Raw genomic sequence first — 21,959 nt, forward strand, 5'->3', positions numbered from 1 at the left:
TGTCATCGCCACGCTTCGATCCTGGCAGCTGTGGGAAGTGTAAAGCTAGGCCAGCTACTCACTGTCAAACAGTTCCAGAGACTGTTGGGTCTCATGGCAGCAGCTTACAACGGGATACCTTTTGGACTGCTGCACATGAGGCCCCTGCAGTGGTGGCTCAGGACCAGAGGGTTTTTCCCCGAGGGGCAACCCATTTCGCACAATCAAGGTCACGCGGTGATGCCTACGTGCCTTGGTTATGTGGAAGAAACCTTGGTTCCTGTCCCAGGGCCCAGTGCTGGGAGCTCCTTGTCGTCGCAAACTGCTAACGACGGATGCTTCCCTCACGGGTTGGGGAGCGATCCTGAGGGTCGCTCATCTCAAGGTCTGTGGGAAGACCATCATCGTTCCTGGCATTCTATAGCCTAGAGATGTTAGCTGTCTTCCGGGCTCTGAGGAGCTTTATCACAGGTCTCAGGGGACACCATGCGTAGTACATACGGACAACACGTCGGTAGTCGCCTATATCAAGGGGGTTTGCGCTGGCACGCCATATCCTCTTGTGGTCCCAGGGGAAGTTGCTGTCACTCAAGGCAGCCTACATCCCCGGGGTCCAGAATATAGGAGCAGACACTCTGTCGAGACAGGGGCCGAGGCCCGGGGAATGGTGGCTCCACCCCCGAGGTGGTGGAGCTGATATGGAAATTATAAGTGGATCTGTTTGCGTCTCGAGAGACGTCTCACTGTCCACTTTGGTTCTCCCTCACGCATCCAGCTCCTCTGGGACTGGATGCTATGGTACAGACGTGGCCGAGGCTACGTCTGTACGCCTTTCCCCCAGTTGCTCTGCTCCCGGGAGTTCTGGAAAGAGTTCGCAGGGATCGGGTTTGCCTGCTTCTTATAGCCCCGCGCTGGCCGGGCAGAGTATGGTTTCCCGATCTTGTGTCCCTCCTCGACGGGCCTCCTCTGGAGCTACCCGTCAGGAGGGACCTTCTGTCCCAAGCAGGGGGCTTGATTTTTCACCCCCGACCAGAACTGTGGAACCTGTGGGCTTGGCCTCTGAGGGGGCCCAGCTCATAGAGTCAGGTCTCTCAACTGAGGTTGTTGAGACCATTCTACAGTCCAGAGCTCCCTCCACGAGGAAACTTTATGCCCTGAACTGGAGAGTATTCTCCTCTTTGTGTAGTGACCGTCGGTTGGATCCAGTCAACTGCCCAATTGGTACAGTTCTGGAGTTCCTGCAGGACCGGTTCACTGCAGGTCTGACCCCGTCCACTTTAAAGGTTTATGTGGCGGCCGTAGGTGCTTACCACAGTCCTTTGGGTGGAATGTCTGTGGGGAAAGACCCCTTTGGTATCTCGTTTCCCTCGTGGCACTTGGAGGTCCTCCTCCCTTTCGAAATCGGACCAGGAGGCGAATAATTTGCTTTGCCCTGTTCGGGCGTTAGACACGTATGTCCACAGAGCTGCCCTGTGGCGTAAAAGTGACATTTGCTCCCCTAACAAGGGAGGTCCAGTGTCTAAGCAAAGGATGAGCAGTGGGTGGTTGAGACTATCTCACTTGCTTATGAGGCGGCTGGACAGCCTTCTCCTTTGGCTGTCCGGTCGCACTCTACGAGGAGTATGGCGGCCTCTAAGGCCCTTATATCAGGAGTTTCGTTACAGGACGTTTGTGATGCGGCAGGCTGGTCCTCACCGCACACTTTCGTCAGGTTCTACTCTCTGGATCTAGACTCTGCTCCAGGGTCTCATGTTTTGTCTTCCTAGTGCTGCTCACCAGATTTCACACAGGACAGACATTTGTAGCTATGGAGGCGTTGGTATAGACGTTCCCATAGCGTCAAACTCGACGCAACGCGAGTTCCCTTGAAAGGGAACGCCTCGGTTACGACTGTAACCTCGGTTCCCTGAAGAGGGAACGAGCGTTGCGTCACCTTGCCATATCTCCTTCATGCCTGTCAACACGACTTCAGACTTTACGAAGCTTTCGTTTTCTGTTTCGGGCCGGCTTTTATAGCTTCCTGGTACGTGACGTCACCCGCCTCTGACGTTCCGCCACACCATTGGACTGATTTTACATGTGCTTCAAGACGTCATCACGCAAAGCGTTCCCATAGCGTCAAACTCGACGCAACGCTCGTTCCCTCTTCAGGGAACCGAGGTTACAGTCGTAACCGAGGCGTTTTTGCCCATTACCACAATTTAGCTCCATATTTAAACACATTTTCTGCCATTCTGGTGGCTTATTCAAAATGTGCATTCCTGTTTACAGAGGAAAAAAATATTTTTAAAAACTATATTTTAATAATTTCATCTAAAGCATGTTCTTCACTGATACTGTAGTCTCCTTGGTAAACAAGCACACTTACCTTTGAAAGGTGGAAACGTCAAAATAACTGGGACAGTCACAATTGTAAATAATTTTTGAAAATTTATATATATTCACTTTTTAATGTGCATTTTCATATTCAAAGATTGCTAATCTGGACATTGGACAAGAGATAAATGATAAAATCTGTACAAAAATAATTATGTAAAAAATAAAATAAAAAAAAAGCAGCAAAAATAAATGCCTAAAATGTTTTCATGTCATCTTCATTTAACAAAAGGTTAGAAATATTCAAAAAGGTTAGTTTTAATAAAAACCCTGGGACATAAAAATGACCCGAGCTTAAGGAACACCAGTAAACGCAGTCACTGACAAAGCAATAGCTGTGTGGTAAATGTCATGTCCCATTTTGTCAATTAAGTCATTTCATTGTGAGTTCTGGAGGTCTCCTCCAGATGTGTTGCTTTCAAATCACCACATTAGTTCATCTTTCTATGGTACTTCATTAGCATTTGTCAGCTTGTGTTCCTCAGTTTATTTTCAGACTGTCTGTTTTGACAAACATGTGCTTAAATTGTTCATTTTAGCCTTATCAGCATGCTTGTGAAAGTGCACCACTCATAGTCACTAACCATTTTTGTCTTTTCTGTGTTTTTGTATTATTAGTGTCTCCAGAAATTGTGCTGTAAGGCCCCCCTTCCAGCTAGACCGGAGTATGATGTAGTATGCATTGGACTGACCGGTGCCGGCAAGACCAGTCTGCTATCTCGCTTGTGCAATGAGATCAGTGATGGCACAATACCAACCACAGGTAATATAAAATTTCTCTGCAGCTTTGCACTGCAGCATTTTTTAAACCAACAAAACATGCTTTTCGATGGGACAAAAATAAGAAAGAATTACATATTTAGCCGTGAGACCTAAAAAGACTAAGCATTTACAAGTAATACAAGCCTCAGCTCCTTTTTCTCAAACAAATGTGACAAATCGTTCCAAACTATCGACTTAGCACACTATTTTTGCAGTGCATTTACCTAAACCTCCGCACTTGTACTTGGTACATATATCATATCTTCGACACTATGCTTTTTCAGTACTCTGGAACGTCTGCAAAATCTCTTCATTGTCACCATGTGTGCTTCAGCCTATTTGACCACTGAAATATGTTTAACGTTATTGCTGCAGGTTACCTCAGAGCCTGCCTTTGAACACTGTTACTTTTCCAAAGAAAGAGCACAATTGCAGAGGAGCTCTTGGTGCATACGTGTATCTGTTTTTGAGAACATCTGGGTTTTGTCATGCAGACTTTCTTCCTTGTGAAAAGACTGTTGATTTTCATTAGAGCTCTTGGCGACAGGCTGGTGTATTCATGAATATCTTCACCTCTCTAGATGGACGACATCACTTCCGTTTTTACCAACAACACAAATGGTTCTTTTTACATGAGAAGACACAATTGTGTCAGGCTTTCTTCGGCACGTCTTAACAGTCGGAGTGTGATGTATACAGTACGCTAGACTGTACACAAACCCAGAATGTGCATCCAATAATGATCGCCCTTTGTCTTTGGAGTGAACACACCTGTCTCTATCTGTCTAGTTAAGCAGTAATTACAATAGTGAAGTGTTATTTGGAAGCTCTTGTGGAAATATGGTTATGGTTAGATTAAGTCTAGCTATGGTCAGAGCCACTGGTCTGAACCAGCAGACCTAGATGGAGCTTCTCACCTGTTCATAGTGTATTTACGCTCATAGTGTATTTACTCTACAAGTAAGTGTATTTTCATGATAGCATAATTCTTAAGTGACTATTACAGTCTTTGCTTTTTTTTATTTTAATTTTTATTGAATTTAAAAATATTTGTTTCAATGCTAGAATATAATGTGATTTTTTTTAACCCCTTTTTGCACATTATATATTGCATTGCCTACATTACATTCAATATAAAGGTCCTTAACTTAATTGGTTAGTGATCACATCGTTATATACATAGCACAACTGATTGGTTGCTGTGGCATCAGTGGCCAATGAGCTTGCAGCTCAACTTTCAAATACTTGGCATTGTTTGCTATTAGTAGTCTGCAGCACGCTTTCAGAATCCCTCCACCTTCCCCAGCTCCACGTGTATAGATCTGCTACAGGAGTTAATTCATTGTTATATGTGCACAGCAGCATGTCTGTGAATGTATTGGCTGTACTTGCTCTGCAGCAGCAGCAGCAATAATCAACCGCAGCAGCGGCAGCGTAGCAGATCTCTTCCACCAAGACCAAATACATTACATTGCCATATCCATTACCATGCCAATCTCTCCGAGAGCTGTCATGACAGAACTATATTTGTTTTCATAGCCTTCAATATTAACATTGTTTTTAGGACATTATTGGGCAGGATGTGAAATAAAAGATTTTTCTTTTATCCAAACAGATAAATGTAGAAAATACCAAGATATATACCGTATATCGCCATTCAACCAAAAAATACAGAGATATGATTTTTTGGCCATATCGTCCAGCCCTAACTGTAAGACCTTACTCAAAAATGTCTCTGGTTATGACTGTAATCCTCATTCCCTGAGAAGGGAATGAGACGCTGCGTCGAGAATCGACACATTGGGGAACGCCTTAAGCGGGACGCATCTGAAACCTGTATGGAACTAGTGCAATCTCGATTGATGTTGCGTCATTACGTCACTTGTGACGGTGATGTGGAAGCTATAAAGGGACGCCGGATCACAACAGCTTCAGCTTCTGATTGGTCGAAGCAAGTCGTTCTCAGGAGCGCAGGAAGTGTGGCCAAGGGATGCAGCGTCTCGTTCCCTTCTCGGGGAACGTAGGTTACAGTCGCAACCCGAGACGTTCCCTTTCGAGGGAACTCGCGCTGCATCGAGAATCGACACATTGTGGAACTAAATGCCCACTGCGCCACACTGAGAATTACACGCCCTGGTGTGAAGCAATCTGGCACACTCAAGAAGAGAGAACTTGTGAACCTGGTGTAGAGGGCAGATCCAGACTGTAATGTCTTATGAAGGTCAGCGGCATCACAGACCTCTTGAAGGGAAACCCCTGCTAGCAGGGCTTTAGAGGAAGCCACTCCTCTAGTTGAGTGGGCTTTTATCAGAAGAGGCCAAGGCAAGTTGCGCGCCTCGTAAGCTGAGGAAATAGCCTGTACTATCCACCTGCTGATAGTTTGCTTGGAAGCAGGGGAACCCTTCTTAGGTGACCCAAAACACACGAGCAGCTGGTCTGACTTCCTCCAGCCTGAGGACCTGTGTACGTAGACCTCCAGAGCTTGATCATCTGACACATGCATTGGAGGATGAAATGCCTGTAGGATTATAGACCGTGCAACATTTGTCGGCACCTTAGGCACATAGCCGGGTCTAGGGTGGAAAATAGCTCTCACTCTGCCAGGAGCGAACTTGAGGCAAGAGGGCACAACGTATAGCACCTGCAGGTCCCCTGCTCTTGGACGTAATAGCCAGCAGGAAAGCTACTTTTAAAGATAATTTCTCAGACACCTCGTCCAAAGGTTCGAAGGGTGCCAGGGATAACCCTTCAAGAACCACTGCCAGGTCACGTGGGGACCCTGGACGACAGGCCTCATCCTCCTAGCTCCACGAAGGAAACGTACTATAAGTGGGTGTCTCCCCAAGGTGCCCACCCTTAGAGGTGTGTGGAAGGCAGCTACAGCCACCACATAAACCTTAAGCGTGGATGGGGAGAGCCCGTCAGAGAAGCGACTCTGGAGGAACTTCAGCTCTGAAGCCACTGGGCAGTTAACTGGATCTAACTGATGTTCTTTGCACCAGAAGTTGAATATATTCCATTTTAATGCATACAGTTTCCTCGTGGAGGGGGCTCTAGGGTTTAGGATGGTCTCAACAACCTCAGTTGCTTACGAGTTGGTCCCCCTCACGGGCCAGACCCACAGCTTCCACAGCTCTGGCCGAGGGTGATGTAGTGTGCCTCCGGCCTGAGAAAGAAGGTCCCTCCTGATCTGGATTTGCCACGGAGGGCCTGCTAGAAGAGCTATAATGTCCGAAAACCATATGGGGCTACTAGGAGCAAGCTGATCCTGTGCCGCCGGACCCTCTCTAGAACCCCTGGGAGCAGAGCAATTGGGGGAAATGTGTACAGACGTTGCCTCGGCCACGACTGCACCATGGCATCCAGTCCCAAGGGAGCTGGATGCGTGAGAGAAAACCAGAGCGGACAGTGAGTATTCTCGTGAGAGGTGAACAGATCCACTTCCGCCTGACCAAACTCCCTCCATATCAGCTCCACCGTCTCAGGGTGGAGTCTCCATTCCCTGGGCCTCAGCCCCTGCCTCGACAGGATGTCTGCTCCCACATTTTTGTCCCCGGGAATAAACATTGCTCTGATTGAGAATAGTTTGCCCTGGAACCACAGAAGAACCTGATGTGCCAGTCTGCATAGAGGCCGCGATCTTAGGCCCCCCTGTCGACTTATAAATGAGACCACCGACGTATTGTCTGTTCGCATTAGAACATGATGGCCTCTGAGGTCCGGAAGGAAATATCTGAGAGCCAGAAATACTGCCAACATCTCCAGGCAATTGATGTGCCACGAAAGATAGTGGTCCTTCCAAAGACCCCTGTAATAGTGGCCCTCCACGACTGCTCCCCAGCCTGTGAGGGGCGCATCCGTGGTCACTATTTTTCTCTGACACGGAGCTCCCAGCACAGGGCCCTGGGACAGAAACCATGGTTTCTTCCACATGACCAAAGAACGAAGGCATCTGCGCATTACTTTGATCGTACTTTGATCTCTGGTCCTGAGCCACAACTGCAGTGCCTTCATATACAGCAGGCCAAAAGGTATCACGTTGGACGCTGCTGCCAAAAGACCCAGAACCCTTTGAAAATGTTTGACAGTGATGGCCTGGCCTAGCTTGATACTAGTGACTGTGGTCAAGATGGTGTTTATACGAGCAGGAGACAACTGTGCCTGCATCGTAACTAAATCCCACACTACCCACAGGAATATCGCTCCCTGTAGAGGAATTAGTGAACTCAACCCAAAGCACCTCAGATGGTTCAGTACAACATCTCGATGTTGAACCGCCATCTCCTCTGACTGCCAGAATGAGCCAGTCGTCAATGTAGTTGAGAATGCGAATGCCCTGAAGTCTCAGTGGAGCTAGAGCAGCATCCATGCATTCCGTGAAGGTGCGAGCTGACAGTGCTAGGCCGAATGGAAGAACTCTTTATTGATACGCTTTTCCCCCAAAAGTGAACCTCAGAAACTTCCTGTGCTGGGGAAGGATGGATATGTGGAAGTACGCGTCCTTTAGATCTATCGTGACAAACCAGTCCTCGGACTCCCGCTGAGTTATATTTCGAAGACCCTACCAGGTGTCTAGATATTTTACTAGGGGGACCAGTCTCTCGAGACTGACCTCGGATGTTATATTTTGGATTTCGGTGACCTGAAGGAACTAACCGGAACTAACCGGCAACACTCTCCTTCTGGAACGACGGCGGGGGATTAATTGTTTGAATGCAGCTGACTATCGCTTCACCTCCTGAAACCTTTCGACGACAGCGTTGACTGCGTCGCCGAAGAGGCCAGAAGGCGAAAGCAGGGCATTGAGGAGGAAAGCCCTGTCCTTCTTCCCAGTGCCCGACAAGTTCAGCCACAAGTGCCTCTCCGTTGCTACCAATGCTGACATGGAGCGGCCGATGGCACGGGCCGTCTCCTTGGTAGTACGGAGAGAAGTCAGCCGCTCGACGCAGTTCTTTAATATGGTCGAGGGTGACCTCCCCGCTGTCGTCTACCTCTTTGAGGAGATCGGCCTGGTACGCCTGCAAGATCCCTATCGCATGCAGGCATGCACCAGCCCGACCTGCCGCCATATATGCTTTCCCCACCAAGACTGATGTAGTACGGCAGGGCTTGGAGGGGAGTGCCAGAGCTCTCAGGGACGATGCAGCGTCGGGCGAGAGATATGATGCTAACGTCTCTTCGACCCGCGGCATCGTCCCATAGCCCTTCTCTTTCGAGCCCACGATGGATGAATATACACTGCTCAAAAAAATAAAGGGAACACTTTTTAATCAGAGAATAGCATCAAGTCAGTTAAACTCCTGGGATATTGATCTGGTCAGTTAAGTAACAGAGGAGGTTGGTAATCAGTTTCAGCTGCTTTAGTGTTAATAAAATTAATAGCAGGTGCACTAGATGGGCAACAGTGAGACAACCCCTAAAACAGGAATGGTTTTACAGGTGGTGGCCACTGACATTTTTTCCCTACTCATCTTTTCGGACGGTTTTTCACCAGTTTTGCATTTGGCTAGGGTCAGTGTCACTATTGGTAGCATGAGGCGGTACCTGGACCCTACAGATGTTGCGCAGGCAGTCCAGCTCCTTCAGGATGGCTCATCAATACGTGCCATTGCCAGAAGGTTTGCTGTGTCTCCCAGCACAGTCTCAAGAGCATGGAGGAGATTCCAGGAAGACAGACAGCTACTCTAGGAGAGCTGGACAGGGCCGTAGAAGGTCCTTAACCCATCAGCAGGACCGGTATCTGCTCCTTTGTGCGAGGAGGAACATGATGAGCACTGCCAGAGCCCTACAAAATGACCTCCAGCAGGCCACTGGTGTGAATGTCTCTGACCAAACAATCAGAAACAGACTTCATGAGGGTGGCCTGAGGGCCCAACGTCCTCTAGTGGGCCCTGTGCTCACTGCCCAGCACCAGGGAGCTCGATTGGCATTTCCCATTGAACACCAGAATTGGCAGGTCCGCCACTGGTGCCCTGTGGTTTTCACAAATGAGAGCAGGTTCACCCTGAGCACGTGACAGACAGGAAAGGGTCTGGAGAAGCCATGGAGAATGTTATGCTGCCTGTAACATCGTTCAGCATGACCGGTTTGGTGGTGGGTCAGTGATGGTCTGGGGAGGCATATCCATGGAGGGACGCACAGACCTCTGCAGGCTAGACAATGGCACCCTGACTGCCAATAGGTATTGGGATGAAATCCTTGGATCCATTGTCAGACCCTATGCTGGTGCAGTGGGTCCTGGGTTCCTCCTGGTGCACAACAATGCCTGGCCTCATGTGGCGAGAGCATGCAGGCAGTTCCTGGAGGATGAAGGAATGATACCATTGAAGGGCCACCACGCTCACCTGACCTACATCCAATAGAACACCTCTGGGACATTGTGTTTCGGTCCATCTGACATCACCTGGTTGCACCTCAGACTGTCCAGGAGCTCAGTGATGCGCTGGTCCAGATCTGGGAGGAAATACCCCAGGACACCATCCGTCGTCTCATTAGGAGTATGCCCCGACGTTGTCAGGCATGCATACAAGCACGTGGGGGCCATACAAACTAATGAGTACCATTTTGAGTTGCTGCAATGAAATTTCAGCAAAATTGACAAGCCTGCTGCATCATTTTTTCACTTAGATTTTCGGGGTGTCTTTGAATTCAATCCTCTGTAGGTTGATTATTTTCATTTCCATCAAACGATGTGGCATCCTTTCGTTCATAACACATTACCCAGTCCATATTAGTATAGATATCCAGCATGATATTTTTCCCCATTGAGATCTGATGTGTTTTCAAAGTGTTCCTTTAATTTTTTTGAGCAGTGTACATATGAATATTGGGGCTCGATAGACGGGACGAGAAGGGCTTATTCCACAATCTCGACACCTCGGTGTGGAGATCGGAAAAAAATGGGAGGCTCCGACGCTAAGGCTGTGACTGGGCTTGCAGGAAGCGCTCATCTAGTTTGCTTCTCTGCTGGCCAATCGATATTTAATTTGGCCACTGCCCTGGTTACAACCTCCAGCAGCTTCTCGAAGGCATGAGAATTGGGTGGGGCGAATCCTCATATTCTCCCTACCTCAATGCTCAAAATATCTAACTCCTCGGAGCTAGATAATTCGAGCATCGGGTCCTCGTCACGGGCGGAAGAAGCCGCAGAGCGGGCTTCCGACCCGTGTGCAGGACCAATGGAGCTGGCTGCTGAATGCTGAGGAAGGGCCGAAGCCATCTCAACATCATCTGCCAGCTTCATTTGCGATCCCCATGTGTGCAGGCGCTGCCTCGACAAAGGCGGGACCTGACCCACGGGGAGCGCGAGCCTGGCCTGATTGATTGAACAGGCTCAGGCGGGAGTGGAGCGTTCTCAGGGGCATTAGATCACAGTTTGCACAGACAGCGCCCTCGAACGCTGCCCGTGCATGCTCCACTCCCAGATAAACAACACAGAGCGAGTGTGTGTCAGCCTCGCTCAAATAGCGCGGGCAAGGGGACGCACACTGCCTGAATTGTTTCTCCTTACTCGCCATTATTTTTCTTTTAAATATGTTTGAGTGAGTACGTTAGACAGACAACACCAAATAAGACAAAACAGTCACACAGAACACTTGCTGAAGACCAGAAAGCTGACGCTGTTGTGATCCAGCGTCCCTTTACAGCTTCTGCATCACCGTCACATGCAACGTCACGAGTGACGTAATGACGCAACACCAATTGAGATTGGACTAGTTCCATACAGGCTTCAGACGCGCCACGCTGAATGCGTTCCCCAATGTGCCGATTCTTGACGCAGCTCGAGTTCCCTCAAAAGGGAACTTAAATCAATGTTTATTTCATTTGTGTCTTTGCTCTTTTTTTATTTGTGCTATTGCTTGCAATTTTTGTATTAGTTCTTATTGTATTGCTGACTGTTCACTTGTCTTTAATAATGTTTGAACTTTATATTAGTTAGGCTAGTAATTTTTGCTTTGGGAATGTAAATTGTGAAATTTATTGTGAAGTTTGTGCAAATTTTGAAATCATGTTTTCTTCCACAGGTTTCAGCATCAAGGCAGTGCCATTCAAAAATGCGATACTGAATGTGAAGGAACTAGGAGGTAATACAAAAAAACAGACTAAGATTCATCATCTCCTCTCCAAGTATTGGAGAACAGACTGTTGCCATGCTAATCCAGTAGGCTCAGGGACAGAACTCTTAGTTTAGCCACCTGCACTCTAAGAAGGGGTGCTTACCTCAGTGTCTCCTACCTAGGGTTGTAACAGTTCAAATTACTCACGGTTCGGTTTATATCACGGTTTTAGGTTCATGGTTTCGGAGCGGTTCGGTATGTGCTATGTTCAGGAAAAAAAGGACTACTGTCAAATAAAAATAGCCTAAAGAAAATAAGAACAAATAATCTAACTAGAAGCAACAGCACAAATAAATACAATAAAGCAAAGATACAAATAAATAAACAGTTCTTTTCAGGTAGGTCTAACATTCGTTTTCAGGTACAGAAATTGAATATAGATGTAAAATATCAAATGTAAAATAAAATAACATTTCATATTTGACTGTATAAATTAAAGATTAATTCTTATTAAAGTTACAAAAGCTATTCAATCAAGATCAGTGAGTGATTTCCTTGTATTTTGTTTGATTACCATTAAAAACTCAGACAGCAGGAATATTAGTCTGCTGTCCCTTTAAGATATAATTTACAGATCCAAAATACTGATACTGTTACATATACGTTGTCTATCTCGACTGTTTAAGTTCACTTGAGGCATAACAGACTATGTCTGCTTGGATACTCAAGACAGGCATGTTGACATAATTTTTGTGTGAATTTGTCCGTTCAAGCGCAAGACTTGAAAGAGAACTCAATATTTGCACAGTGTCTGAGACGTGTGCGTGCTTTGGATGAGTGCACACACAATGGCAACGTGTGCAGTTCAGGTCTCACCTGCGTTTGACACACTTCTTTCTGATGATGTATACAGTCTTTTTCCAAGCTTGCATTCATCTGCCTCCATTTTTGAGTGCAACACTCACATCTAAAATTCCAGTCAACAACCAATAGGCAGAAACAAGCCCCGTCCAATATTTACACTCAAATGTACATCACTATGAAAGAAAAGATCTTTCACTACTTCCATTTCATTGTGACTAATATTTATAGCAGTTTTGATTAAATTTCGATCTTGAGTCCATTAATTCATTCATTCATTCATTCATTAATGTAAAGCGCTTTGAGTGCAGAGAAAAGCACTGTATAAATGTATTATTATTATTATTAGGGGCCAAGCACCGAAGGTGCGGAGGCACCTATTGTATCTGTTCCATTTCTTATTATTATTCTTCCGCCATGGGAGTCTATGGCAGGATTGCGGGAAAGTTGTTTTGGTTTGACATTCTGATAGAGGATAGTCCCAACATTAAATACACCAATTTTGGTGTTTCTAAGTCATTCCCTCTAGCGCCACCACCTGTCCAAAGTTTCACTTTTATTTTGCTAATAACTTTTGAACCGTAAGGCCAATCAACAAAATTCTTTTATCTCTGATTCCTGAGCTCATGCCGATTCGATTGCACCCTATGACATTTTCCGTAATAAAAATATGGCCGCCATTTTGAATCATTCGAAAAAGCTACTTTTTCGAACTCGTCCTAGACGGTTTGTCCGATTTGCACGAAAATTGAACCAGATCATCTTCAGGCAGTGCTGACAAAAAGTTATGGAATTCAAATTGATTCGTCAAACTGTTTTCAATAAACGCACAAACAAATTTTACGTAGCGCTTGCGAAAACAGTCGTAGGGCTGTATCTCCGCAACGCTTTATCGGATTCAGACCAAACTTGGTACATGTCATCACAAGCATGACCTGAGGCAACATTCTGCGTTTCGGCGCAGCGCCACCTACTGGTCCGGAGATATGAAAAATGGCTATTTTTGCTTATAACTTCTGAACAGTTTGTCCAAAATTCATAAGATTCAGGGTAACATGCCGATTCGAATGATATCCAATTTCACCATATCGGCCATTTTGACTGTCGGCCATTTTGAATTTTGTGCTAAAATGCTGTATTTTAAGAATGCATGAACGAATTGTTACGAAACTTGGTATGGGTCATCAGCACGATGTCCTGAAGGAGCGTGAGAAGTTTCGAAACAGCGCCACCTAGTGGTGAATTTTTTTTTTAAAAATGCTTATAACTTTGGGTGTGATCGAATTATTTTCACGAAACTCATCTCATTCGACTCCTGAATCGTTGCCGAGTCCAACGATACCAAACATGCTAGGTTTCGCCTTACGGTTTGTGTAGCGTTGTGATTTAGCGCTTAAAAAACATTAGGCGATATCTTTGAAACCGTTTGTCCGATCGAGACGAAACCACCGTCAGAAGTTTGGAATCATAGCTTGTTAACTGAATGGCAATGCCCAAATGCGAAAATATTGATAGTAAGGGGTAGTAAAATTCAATCAAAGTCATGTGTCAGTCATTTTTTACGTGTTTTTCCATATAAATGTCTATAACTCTGAAGTGAATTGAGATATTTTCACCAAAATTGACACACATATGTATGGGCTCACTCTGAGGACACATAAAAAAAATTGTGGGACTGAGCCTCTTGGTGGCGCTATAATAGAACAAAACATGAAATTCCCATTGACTTCAATACAGTTTTGTGAAATAAAATGCTATACTAAACAAATGCATTGGTGTAATATTACGAAACTCAGAATGTGCCTTCAGCACCATCCCCTGAAGGTACTCAAAATATTTCGAAACAGCGCCACCTAGTGGTCAAAAGTTATAACAAAATTTCCAAAAAGGCTAATAACTTTTGAATATATCTGGCTATTGAAATGCCACTGGTCTTAATAGATTCCTTGGGTCAAGCCGAGAACATAGATACCAAGTTTTCCTTATTTGGCCGAACTTCCTGTCCGCCATCTTGATTTTCAGTCAAAACCTACTTTTTCGAACTCCTCCTAGACCGTTTGTCCGATTTTCACCAAAATCGAATCGTATCATCTCCAGACCGTGCCGACTAAAAGTTATGGATTTCGTGTCGATAGACGAAACCGTTTTCGTATAGCGCAGCAGCAAAGTTGAGGCATGATGCTAATAGCACTATTCAGGCTTTATCTCTGCAATGCCTTGACATATTAACACCAAACTTTGTATGTGTCATTGTCACTTCACTCTGACCACATCACATCAGTTTTGTAACTGCGCCACCTATTGGTCGAAAGTGATAATCCATAAAATCATATTTTTAATTATTGTTTCTATGATTTTTCAGGCATTTTGCATAAAATCCTCTTTAAAGTCTTTAATTGCTCATTGTTGCAGTTGGTCTGACACTTTCAGACATGTTGGCATGTCTTGTCGTCTTATTCTGCTTGGCCCCGGTAATTGCTGCTTGCAGCTATATTTATTAGTATTATTATTATTAAAGTATAAAAAAATTACAAAGTGTAGAAAATATAAGATATAGAAAATATGTATTTTTGTTTATTATAAATATTTTTTATTATATGCACGATACAAAGTATTTTTCTGTCATAATTACATAGCTGAATCGATTAAATAGTGTCAGTTTTATTTTTTTTTGAAAGACAAACGTTTTTTTTTTAACTAGACAAAAATGCTGAGTTAGAAATTTCTGTACAATATTGTTACAGAAGTTGTTTTAGTTTTGGTTTTTCACACTTGTGAATAGCATATCACATTATTATGTTAGACATCCTTTTAGAGTTGATATTTAACAAAGATATTTAACCTAATATAAATGTAATATTTAAATTGTCAATCAAAATCTCAGTCTCCTTCAAACACTCTATTTTACACATATAACTAATCTGACAGGATGGTTCATTTGGACCGGATACAAGGCCACACTGTTGGAACTACAGGTAATGTTGGAAGATGCTTGTTGTTGTAGGACTGTTAAACAGAAAGAGGTCTGTGGAGAGAGAAATAAATCAGAGCCCGACTCTGTTTATGAGAATGTTAGGGGAGCTGCTCTTTGAAGTGATTTATATGTTTTGCGGGACGCGGGGGACATTACAGGTGCACTCTGTATCATGACAAGTGGCCCTACTGATGCAACAGAATCAAGAGCCCACTTAAAGAAAAACAACAGGGATAGAGAACACTGTAAACCATGGGGAGGCCTGACTAAATCTGAAATGCATATGGAGGGCAGTGAAATGAAGCCTCTCCAGTAGGTGAGGTCAGAGCCCACAGGGATGTTTTTAATGGATTGCGGCCTCCAGTGTTCTTTAAGATGAGGCTGATGTATCACCTGGAGCAGGACACATCTGCTCTGACTGAAAGTTTGCAGAGTACCTGAAAGGGAATACAGCTGTTAAAGATGTGTTGTGCAAGTGTTTTATGCTGTGTGTGTGCCATGAACTGCCTTCCTTTGGTCATTGATGCATATAACCTACTGAGATGTCTCCATTCTTGGTGAAACTATTATTCTTAGGCTGTGCATCTAGATCTAGATCAACCTTTTTGACACTAAGGCCCCAAATATTTCTTCATTTAGATTTTAATATATTTATTAAAAAAAAGTTTTATTAAGACCGCACTGGTCCTTTGGCAGTGCAAGAAGCAGTGCTAAAGAATGACATGAAATACTGTACCGGATTGTTGAAGGGATGGTTCGGAGTAAAATCAACCTAGGGTTATTTGCACCATGACCTCGAGCCAAACACCCCCCAGAAGCCTTTTTTCCCTTGGTTGAACATTATTAAAGTTAGAGCTTATTTAGAAAAATCAGCCGGATGGCTTAGTGCAGGCGCTAATGGGTCCAAGGATGTATCAAGTAAATTACCCCACTTTTCACAATTCACAATTCACAACATACACACATGAATAATTTGTTCTTAACATCGTTCTGATGTTAGTGAATTTGGAGTATTCTAAATGAGTGGCTGCGTGCACAAGGTTAGTAATTTGCATAAAACAGTCAAACCATCTCAATATAAGGGCTTTCCGCATACGCTTTCCTTACAGCCTTTCGTCACTCTCATAAAACATGCTGCTGTTTGCAGACACGCTCTTGCCCTGTCCTCGACAAGGCCAAGTGTGCCATTCTCACCAGTTCTCACAAAAAACACCTTTTATACAGACCCAGATTACAGACCTTTCATTAGGCAGCTGGACATACGCGTATGTCTGAGTTATTCAGAGAAACCTCACAGCTGAAGCTATAACACAGCTTTTCTTACTCTTTAATTGTATGATGGAATGTATTTAAGATTAAATTAAATTGTATTATTTCATCATTTTATTATATAATTTTATATATGGATTATATAATACACAGTGGTGGAAAGAGTACTAAAAACTAAAAGTATTGCTACTTAAGAAATCATTTACTTCTTTAGTTAATTAGTCCTTCTTTACAAGTACGTAGAAGTACCGAAAAATAATATGACTAGTAAGACTAAATAAGTACTTTGCTGAAAAACTACTCAAGTTACTACTATAACATAGTATTATTTTTATGTTTTTAGTGTTCAATCATCTCTGCCCTTCTTGATCCACTTTAAGCAACTGTAGTGACTAAGTGGCTATACTTTAGCAAGTCATCTGCTGGTCTAGACTGCACTTGAATTTAAGCAGCAAGAGAAAGGAAATTTGATTTACCCTCATAATGTCTTTTTATGGATGTGCAATATATTGGTAATATATCAGTATTACTTTTGATTCATACATTTCGGTTGATATTGTATATTTAATTGTGCATGCTCATTTCCCTTATTTTTATGTTTAGATTACTTTTGCTGTCATCTAACACTCATTTAAATATATTTTTATTATCACTGATAAATGCAATCTTTTGCAAATCTCTAAATGAATATTGATTTGTTGTAGTGCCTAATTTCACTTGTAGCATTTAAAAGTACTGATTTTTTATTATTTTATTTTGTATGTGTATTTATTTAGGATTTTCTTTTACAGAATTTAGCCATATGAAAATTCCAATATCTACATCACTAGATATTGATACATATAGACCATTTTTTAAGACTTCCCCACGTTCATTCTGTAGACTTGATTGCATGTAGTTTTTCAAAGTAAACTAGGTGCAGGTGCCGTCTACTGTCCCTCCATTCACCCAGTGTTTCGGAAGACTGAAACATCCCATTGGGCCTGGCACAGAGACTTACTTAACTTAAACTACATCTGCAAAGCTAACTTAGTTGCGGAGCGGAAAAGGCAGAGGAGGCTGACTCACTATTATGACTGTGTGTTTCCGCTGCTAAGTTGAGTAATGCATTTTTTAACACCCTCTCCCATGTGTCCGCAAAGCTTACAACTTTCAAGCCCTTCCCTTCTCCTTCAAGAGCCAGGAAAATGTCTTAGGTTACGTATGTAACCCTGGTCCCCTGAAGAGGGAATGAGACGCTGCGTCAAGACGCTGTGGGAACGCCCCTGCGTGATTGCATCATGAAGCACGTGTATAATCAGTCCAATGGAAAGACGAGACGTCATAGGCGGGTGACGTCATCGACCAGGAACTATAAAGTACACCTGAAAACAGACTGCGCTAGCTTCTGAAAAGCCTAAGCAAGTCGATCACAGGCATGCAGGGAGAATGTCAGGGTGACGCAGCGTCTCGTTCCCTCTTCAGGGAACCAGGGTTACATGCGTAACCTGAGACGTTCCCTTTCAAGGGAACTAGAGCTGCGTCCAGACGCTGTGGAAACACTATACCCAAGACGGCATAATAACAAATGCCTGTTCTGTGTGAAGTCATTGCGCACACTAAGAAGCAAGCACCCTAGACCCTGGAGTGGAGCCTAGTTCCAAGTCATAAAATCTAACAAATGTATTTGGTGAGGACCAGCCTGCCGCATCACAGATGTCATGGAGGGAAACCCCCGATAATAAAGCCTTTGAGGCAGCCATACTCCTGGTAGAATGGGCCCGGACAGCCAAAGGTGGAGGCTGACCAGCCGCTTCATAAGCAAGTGAGATAGCCTCGACTACCCACTTGCTCATCCTCTACTTGGATGCAGGGTAACCTTTTCTGGGTGACCCGAAACAGACAAATAGTTGATCCGATTTATGCCACAGGCCAGCTCTGTGTACGTAAGCATCCAAAGCCCGTACAGGGCACAGCAGATTACGTTTTTCCTTATCTGGTGTATTAAAAGGTGGAGGACAGAAGGCATGCAGCACAATTGGGCCCGTAACATTAGTAGGGACTTTAGGAATATTTACTTCAAGTTGGAAGGAGATAATCCAGCAGAGAAACGTTCTTGCAGATAATCAAGTACTGTACCAACAGGGCAGTTAACAGGATTCAGTTGGCGTTCTACACACCAAGCAGAGAATAGTTTCCATTTCAGTTCATACAGTCTTCTCGTGGAAGGAGCTCTAGATTGGAGTATGGTCTCCACGACCCCTGATTCCCTCAGGGGCCAAGCCCACAGTTTCCATAACTCCGGGTAAGGGTGAAAAATAGTGCCCCCTGCTTGGGACAGTAGGTCCCTCCTGATCAGAATCTCCATCTGAGAGCCGTCCAGAAGGGACACCGGGTCCGAGAATCAAACTCGGGCTGGCCAGTACGGGGCTACTAATAACAGACGGGCGCAACCTTCCCAGCGAACCCTCTCCAGAACTCCCAGAAGCATAGATATTGGAGGAAAAGCGTACAGGTGTAGCTTCAGCCACACCTGAACCATCACATCCCGAGAGGAGCTGGGTGCGTGAGAGAGAACCACATGGGACAATGCGTAGTATCTGACGATGCGAAAAGGTCAACTTGAGCTTGACCTAAATTCTCCTAAAGGAGCTTCACCACCTCGGGGTGAAGTCTCCACTCACCGGGACTCAGCCCCTGCCTTGACAGGATATCCGCTCCCTGATTTAGATGCCCCGGAATATATACTGCACTGAGAGACAGTGGGCCCATAGGAGGATCTGATGAGCCAGTTTGCAAAGGTGACTTGACCTCAGACCCCCCTGATGGTTGATATAAGAGACCACCAATATGTTGTCCGTGCGGACAAGCACATGGTGACCTCTCAGTTCTGAAAGAAAGGGCTTGAGAGCTTAAAACACAGCCATTATTTCTAGCCGATTTATGTGCCCAGAAAGTAGATGGTCCTGCCATAGACCTCATGATCGCCCCCCAACCTGTGAGGGAAGCATCCGTCGATAGCGTTACGCGTCGACAACAAGCCCCCAGCACTGGGCCTTGGGTGAGGAACCAAGGTTTGTTCCACATGACTAAGGCATGTAGGCATCGCCGCGTGACCTTGATCATGCGAAACGGATTTCCCCTTGGAGAAAACCCCTTGGTCCTGAGCCACTACTGCAGGGGTCTCATGTACAGGAGGCCAAAAGTTATTACGTTGGACGCAGCTGCCACGAGACCCAACAGTCTCTGAAACTGTTTCACAGTGAGTGACTGGCCTAGTTTTACCCCATTTACGGCTGAGAGAACCGAAGTAATATGGTGACAATTATGCCCGCATCATTGTCGAATCCCATACCACACCTAGAAAAGTGGTCCTCTGAGACGGGAGGAGCACACTCTTCTTGGCGTTGATTCTCAACCCCAGCATCTTTATGTGAGACAGAATGACATCTTGATGCCGAACTGCCATCTGCTCGGACTGAGCTAAAATCAACCAATCATCGATATAATTCAACACGCGGATGCCCTGGAGTCTCAGGGGAGCCAGAGCTGCATCCACGCAAAGTGCGGGGTGATAAACCTAGGCCGAACGGAAGAACCCGATATTGGTACGCTTTGCCCCCGAAAGTGAACCTCAGTAACTTCCTGTGATGAGGATGGATGGATACATGGAAGTAAGCGTCCTGCAAGTCTATCGTGACAAACAAGTCCTCGGACTGAATCTGTGACACGATCTGTTTGAGTGTAAGCATCTTGAACTTGAGAATAGGACGCAACCCCCCATCCTTTTTTGGAACAATGAACCTTTTGCAGGACCCAATGAGATATATTTGGCAGTAGTTTTCACGCTGCCAGAAATTCTACTAAGGGAACCAGTCTCTCAAGACTGGCCTCTGGATTTGGTCGAACAGTTACTTCGGTGCCCTGAAGCGGCGAACCGGCAGGGAACAACCGAATTGACTGTTCTACAACCCTCCTCGGAGGATCGTTTGGGGATGCTGACACCTCGGTGCCCTGCAGCGGCGATCCAGCAGAGAACAACCAAACTGCCAGTGCTGCGACCCTCCTCAGAGAGTCGCTCCCCAGAAATTGGCACCCATCTCTCCCTGGAGGGGACCACCCTCAGAAGCCTGATAGCCTCGGCATCAGGACTTCTTCTTTGTCGAAGCCTTTTTAGAGACAATGACAGTCCTCAGATCTTGCCTGCCTCTAACCGGCTTCGACCGCCACCCAGGCCCCCCTGATTGTGGAGGAGCCAGAGTGGCGACGCTTTGTTTTTGCTGCACTCTGTGCTGCGAGGAGCTTGTAGACGGCCGAGACTGCTCCTTCCCAGCAGTCTCGGGGACATTAGATCTGCGAGGATGAAACTTCTGGAATGCCGCTGATTGCTTCATCGCCTCCTGAAATCTATCGACGACAGTGTTTACAGCATTGCCGAACTGACTCGAAGGCGAAAGCGGAGCATCCAAAAGAACAGATCTGTCTCTATCCTTCATATCAGATAAATTCAACCATAAATGTCCCTCCATGGCCACCAGGGCTGCCATAGACCGGCCTATTGATTTGGCCGTCTTCTTGGTGGCCCGGAGAGACAGATCTGGAAGTCAGCGCTGACTTCCTCACAATCATCCATGTCCCTAAGCAGATCAGCCTGGTATGCTTTTAAAATGTACATAGTATGCAAGCATGCCGCAGCCTGACCTGCTGCCAAATACCCTTTACCCACCAGCGCTGAAGTGGCTTTTAATGGCTTGGTGGGTAACGGCGGGGGTTTTAATGATGACGCTGACTCGGGAGAGAGATAGCACGCGAGCGTCAGCCCGAGGCATCGTCATATAACCATAATCTTTAATATCCATAACATTGCTATAATTAGATGTTTGAGGATTAAAAACACAATATGAAACCGGTTTCTTCCATGACTTCAACACCTCAGTGTGGAAATTGGGAAAAAACGGCAAACCCCGATGAGGAGGCTGGGACCTAGATGGTAAATATCTTTCATCTAGAAAACTTTTCTTTTTATATTCCTCTTGTTCCTCGGCTGGCCAGTCAATATTTAATTTGGCAACAGTGTGAGTCACAACCTCCATAAGCTTCTCATCAACATGGGTATGAGATGGCGAACTCCCATAATCCCCTGTATCAATGCTGACAACATCCAATTCCTCAGAACAGGATAATCGCAGCATTGGTGCCTCATCCCGGGGAGAAGAAGCCGCAGTGTGTGCCTCTCCCTGAGATAAAGCACTGGATCTGACAGGTGAAGGCTGAGATAGGGCTGGGTCCATCTCAAACAATGGTCCATTGGGTCCAATGCTCACAGTCAGCTCCCTTGAGAACTGACTGGGCATGCTCCACTCCCAAACAAGCAACACAAAGCTGATGAGTGTCCCCACCCGTGATGAAACGAGGGCAGGGAACAACACGCCGCTTAAAATCTTGCTTGCTCGCCATTTTTATATATATATATATATATATATATATATATATATATATATATATATATATATATATCTTTCTGTGAAATATTGTGCTTGCAATGACAGATAACAATAAATAGACAGGGACAGTATGCAGAGAGTGAGCGCTGGCTGAAGGCACAGAAGCTAGCACGGTCTGTTTTCAGGTGTGCTTTATAGTTTTCTGGTCGATGACGTCACCCGCCTATAACGTTTCGTCTTTCCATTGGACTGATTATA

The 21,959-nt window shown here is 45.2% G+C and overlaps 1 protein-coding gene across 3 annotated transcripts in view; it reads left to right on the top strand.

Moving 5' to 3' along the window:
- The window catches only part of arl15a (ADP-ribosylation factor-like 15a), a 174,351-nt gene that overhangs the window by 59,225 nt on the left and 93,167 nt on the right, over nucleotides 1-21,959 (top strand). For 2 of the 3 annotated variants that reach the window (XM_084114765.1, XM_084114764.1), the window contains 2 exons: nucleotides 2,974-3,118; nucleotides 11,142-11,201. In XM_084114765.1, coding sequence (XP_083970891.1) covers nucleotides 2,974-3,118; nucleotides 11,142-11,201 — 205 coding nt within the window. The remainder of the gene's footprint in view (nucleotides 1-2,973; nucleotides 3,119-11,141; nucleotides 11,202-21,959) is intronic. The other variant, XM_084114766.1, reaches the window with a different exon arrangement.

The sequence above is a fragment of the Abramis brama genome (assembly GCF_963993115.1).
Source record: "Abramis brama genome assembly, chromosome: 5".
NCBI classification, from domain to species: domain Eukaryota; kingdom Metazoa; phylum Chordata; class Actinopteri; order Cypriniformes; family Leuciscidae; genus Abramis; species Abramis brama.